At 37.1% G+C, this 4043-nt stretch overlaps 1 protein-coding gene across 1 annotated transcript; it reads left to right on the top strand.

Moving 5' to 3' along the window:
* The first annotated feature begins 619 nt into the window (after positions 1–619).
* On the top strand, positions 620–3118 carry LOC109184746 (cytochrome P450 CYP82D47-like). The gene is made up of 2 exons (XM_019334784.1): positions 620–1603; positions 2401–3118. Exons 1-2 carry the CDS (start codon positions 620–622, stop codon positions 3016–3018), a joined length of 1602 nt encoding a protein of 533 aa, XP_019190329.1. The 3' UTR covers positions 3019–3118.
* Positions 3119–4043: the final 925 nt, after the last annotated feature.

Raw genomic sequence — 4043 nt, 5'->3', positions numbered from 1 at the left:
TGTACATTATGTGTTAAAATAATGTATATGATGTGTTATAATATTGTATATTATGTGTTAGAATATTGTACTTTATGTGTTAGAATAATGTACACGTGTTAAAATAATGAAATTTCTAGAATAACATAGTGTAAATTATGTTTTAGAATTGTGTACATTTACTAGTACAAAGAAGCACATCTGCTACAGGTGTATAAAAAGAGAGAGAAACTAAATCCGAAAATGAGGTGGTTAAAGCATATGATTCGAAAGGGAAAAATGAGGCTGCTCATTTCCATTTGTTCACACTTTGTCTTCAATTTTTTTTCTCTCTTTTTAACCTAATGAATAAATAATTCTCATCACCTTTGACCTGACCAATTATTCCCCATGTGTAAGTGTTCCTTTAAAAAATAAAGTTGCAAGGCTCACGAAACACATGCGCATATTATTATTATATTATATACATACAAACACACTCTGTTTTATCCAACACACTCAAGAAATACTACTTTTCAAAGGAACACTTATGTGGAATAATTGGTCAGGTGATATATTTATTACAAGCTATGCTGGAAATAAATCAGTATATATATAATCACATGTGAATTAAACCAGGGCTCTCATTCAAACCAGAACCATGGAATTTCTTCTCCAAGACCTTAACACTTCAATTATTGTTATAGCTATTGCTTTTTATGTAGTTTTTCGTTATCTTTCTGGCAATGGCAATAACAAGTCCCAGAAGAATAAATCACCGCCTGAAGCGGGTGGAGCTTGGCCTATTCTGGGCCACCTTCACCTTTTCAGAACTTCTAAACTTCCTCACGTAGCCTTGGGAGACATGGCTGACAAGTATGGACCAGCCTTCACAGTCCGGATTGGCGCGCACAGAGTATTGGTGGTCAGCGACTGGAAATTGGCGAAAGAACTCTCCACTGTCCACGACGTTCACATTTCGTCTCGTCCCAAGTTTCGAGCCGCCAAAAACATGGGCTACAACTACATAATGTTCGGTTTCTCTCCCTATGGGCCTTACTGGCGCGAGATTCGCAAGCTGACCTCCATAGAACTATTGTCCAACCGGCGGCTTGAACAGCTGAAGCACATAAGAGTGTCGGAGATCGACGCCTCTGTAAAGGAGCTCTATAAGCTTTGGACTGAAAAGAAGAACAATTCTGAACCTTCCGGCGGCCGTGTTTTGGTGGAAATGAAGAAGTGGTTCGCGGACCTAACATTCAACGTGGTCCTTCAAATGGTGGCCGGGAAACGATACTTTGGTACTGCAGCGGTTAATGATGAAAAAGAGGGGCGACGTTGCCAAAGGGTGTTGAGAGATTTTGTTAAATCTCTTGGGGTTTTTGTGCCGGCGGATGCCCTGCCTTTTTTGGGATGGTTTGATATCGGCGGGTATGAAAAATCCATGAAACAAGTTGCTAAAGAAATGGACTCTCTTATGGACGAATGGATACAAGAGCATCGTGTAAAGAGAGAGGCGACGGCCGGTGAGGGATGTATTGCCATTGGCGACGAGAAAGATTTCATAGACGCGATGCTTTCACGAATGGAAGAGATTGATCTTAATGGTTGTGACATAGACACCGTTATCAAATCTACGTGCTTGGTATGCATGCGCTCTCTCTTGATTTATTATGAAATTATCATATATTTTTGAATTTATTATATGCATACTTAAAAAACGTACACACCTAGCTAGGGCTTACGCCAGTCGTTCGTTGTCTGACTTGATTTCACGAATGATTAAATGCGACGTCCCTTTGCGCCCATATAGACTTACAACACGTTTGGTTCAAAGGATAAGTCTGGGATTAAATGATAATCTCCGGAACATGCTTATTCCATTGTTTGTTAATGCCTTTTATTCTCAGAAACATTATTGTTCTCTGGAATGAGCTATTCCCCTTGCAAGGGGAATAGTGATTCCAAGCCCCGCAGATTATCATTTTTGCCATTTAATATCCGGACTATTATTGTTTGAACGCTTTTAGTCCTTCTCATGACTTTTTCTAAATTTAGTAAGGGCATTTTTGTCTTTTAATATTTTTCTTTTGTTATTTTCCAATTTCCACCGGTTTAATTGACTTAGGACTTTAAGTAACCTCTGATTTTTTGTAACCATATGTTTGAACGATAAAGTCATAAATCAATTAAATCAGTTGAAAGCGAAAAAATAACAAAAGAAAAATTTGAAGAGATAAAAATGTCCTTACTAAAAATAGGAAAAGTCATGAGAAAATTAAAAGTGTCTAAAAAATAATAGTCTGTAATGTTATATAACAAAAACGATGGTCTGAGACTAAATTTGAAATTGTCACAAAAAACAAGGGACCTCTGATAGAATTAACTCTATAAAGTATTAAATACATCATTTTCTTTAACTATTTAAATTTTGTATATTAGAATTTGATTGCGGGAGGAGCAGATACGATCATGGTCATGCTAACGTGGGCTCTATCTTTGATGATGAACAATCCCCATGTGTTGAAGAAGGCTCAAGAAGAACTAGATATGGTGGTTGGCAAGGAAAGAAAAGTAAATGAATCAGATGTTAATAATTTGGTATATCTGCAATGTATTATCAAAGAAACACTTAGGATGTACCCGTCAACTCCACTTGGAGGTCCAAGAATATTCACAGAAGATTGCAAAGTATCAAATTTTGATGTTCCAAAAGGCACTTGGTTAATCTTTAACCTATGGAAACTCCAACGAGATCCACAAGTTTGGACTAACCCTCATGAATTCAATCCAGAAAGATTTATCAATCGCCATAAAGAGGTTGATGTTTTGAGACAAGATTTCGAGTTGATTTCATTTGGTGCTGGTAGAAGAATATGTCCAGGGATAAGTCTTAGTCTTCAAATATTGCCCTTGGTCTTGGCTAATTTATTACATTCCTTTGAGCTCTCAGTCGCTAATGGAGCAATTGATATGACTGAGACAACTGGAACAAGCAATTTCAAAGCTGCACCACTTGAAATTCTCATAGCTCCTCGTCCCTCTGTTTATCTGTATTAGTTAAGCACACATTAATTAATATGTGCGCGTGTTTGTTTGTATCTGTGTCTGTGTATGTATGTTCACTGGAAAGAGCCTCCATGGACATCATGATTTACCAGATACATGAATAAAAAGGCTTGATATATTCCTATTAATTACCCATTTATCAAATCCTAAATTTCTGTCCTCCTTGTATACCAACAAATAGTACACAAAACTTTAATATATATCAAATTTCTTTCTCACACACATACATAAAAACATACAAACATACATACAGCATTTTCATTGGCAGATCAGCACGTACGCAAAATTTTGGTGCATAATTTTGATGGAAATATATACCATCCAATTAGATATAGACTTGCCAATGAAAATGTCTGCTTACGTACGAATAATACAAATTAAAAGTGGACCACATGGCAGAACTGTACGTTCGAATAATTAAAATTAAATTATTGCATATATAAAGTATTTTACGTTTTCCCAATAATTTATGCTCATCCAATTAGATATAGACTTGTAATGGCCTATGATAGAAAACAACTACCTAGCATGCACCCCCAAAAAAAAAAAAAAAAAAAAAAAAAAAGATACGAAACTTTAGAGAAACTTGTACATAACCCCAAATCAATTAACCCAAGGTTCTTAATTATTCACACCAGGCCAGAACCATGCAACTTCTTCTCCAAAACCTTAATATATACTTCAATTATCGTTGTATGTATAGCTATTGCTTTTTATGTAGTTTTTAATTATCTTGCAAACAGTAGCAAGTCACGGAAGCAAAAAACACCGCCGGAAGCCGGTGGGGCGTGGCCTATTCTCGGCCACCTTCACCTTTTCAGAGGCTCTAAACTTTCTCACATAGCCCTTGAATTGGAGAACTGACAAACAAGTATGGGCCGGCTTTCCCTATCTGGATGTTCTCCATCAACCGCCGCAGATGTTCGCCGGACCCCTTGTTGCTTAACCGGAGTTGAAGGTGGTGTGGAAGTGCAAGGTGGCGTCTCCAGTGTTGTTTTGGTTAGAGAAGAAGAAGA

This window comes from Ipomoea nil, unplaced genomic scaffold, assembly GCF_001879475.1.
Source record: "Ipomoea nil cultivar Tokyo-kokei standard unplaced genomic scaffold, Asagao_1.1 scaffold1286, whole genome shotgun sequence".
NCBI classification, from domain to species: domain Eukaryota; kingdom Viridiplantae; phylum Streptophyta; class Magnoliopsida; order Solanales; family Convolvulaceae; genus Ipomoea; species Ipomoea nil.
Note: the sequence above shows the minus strand (reverse complement) of the source record. Positions and strands in the feature narration are given on the sequence as shown.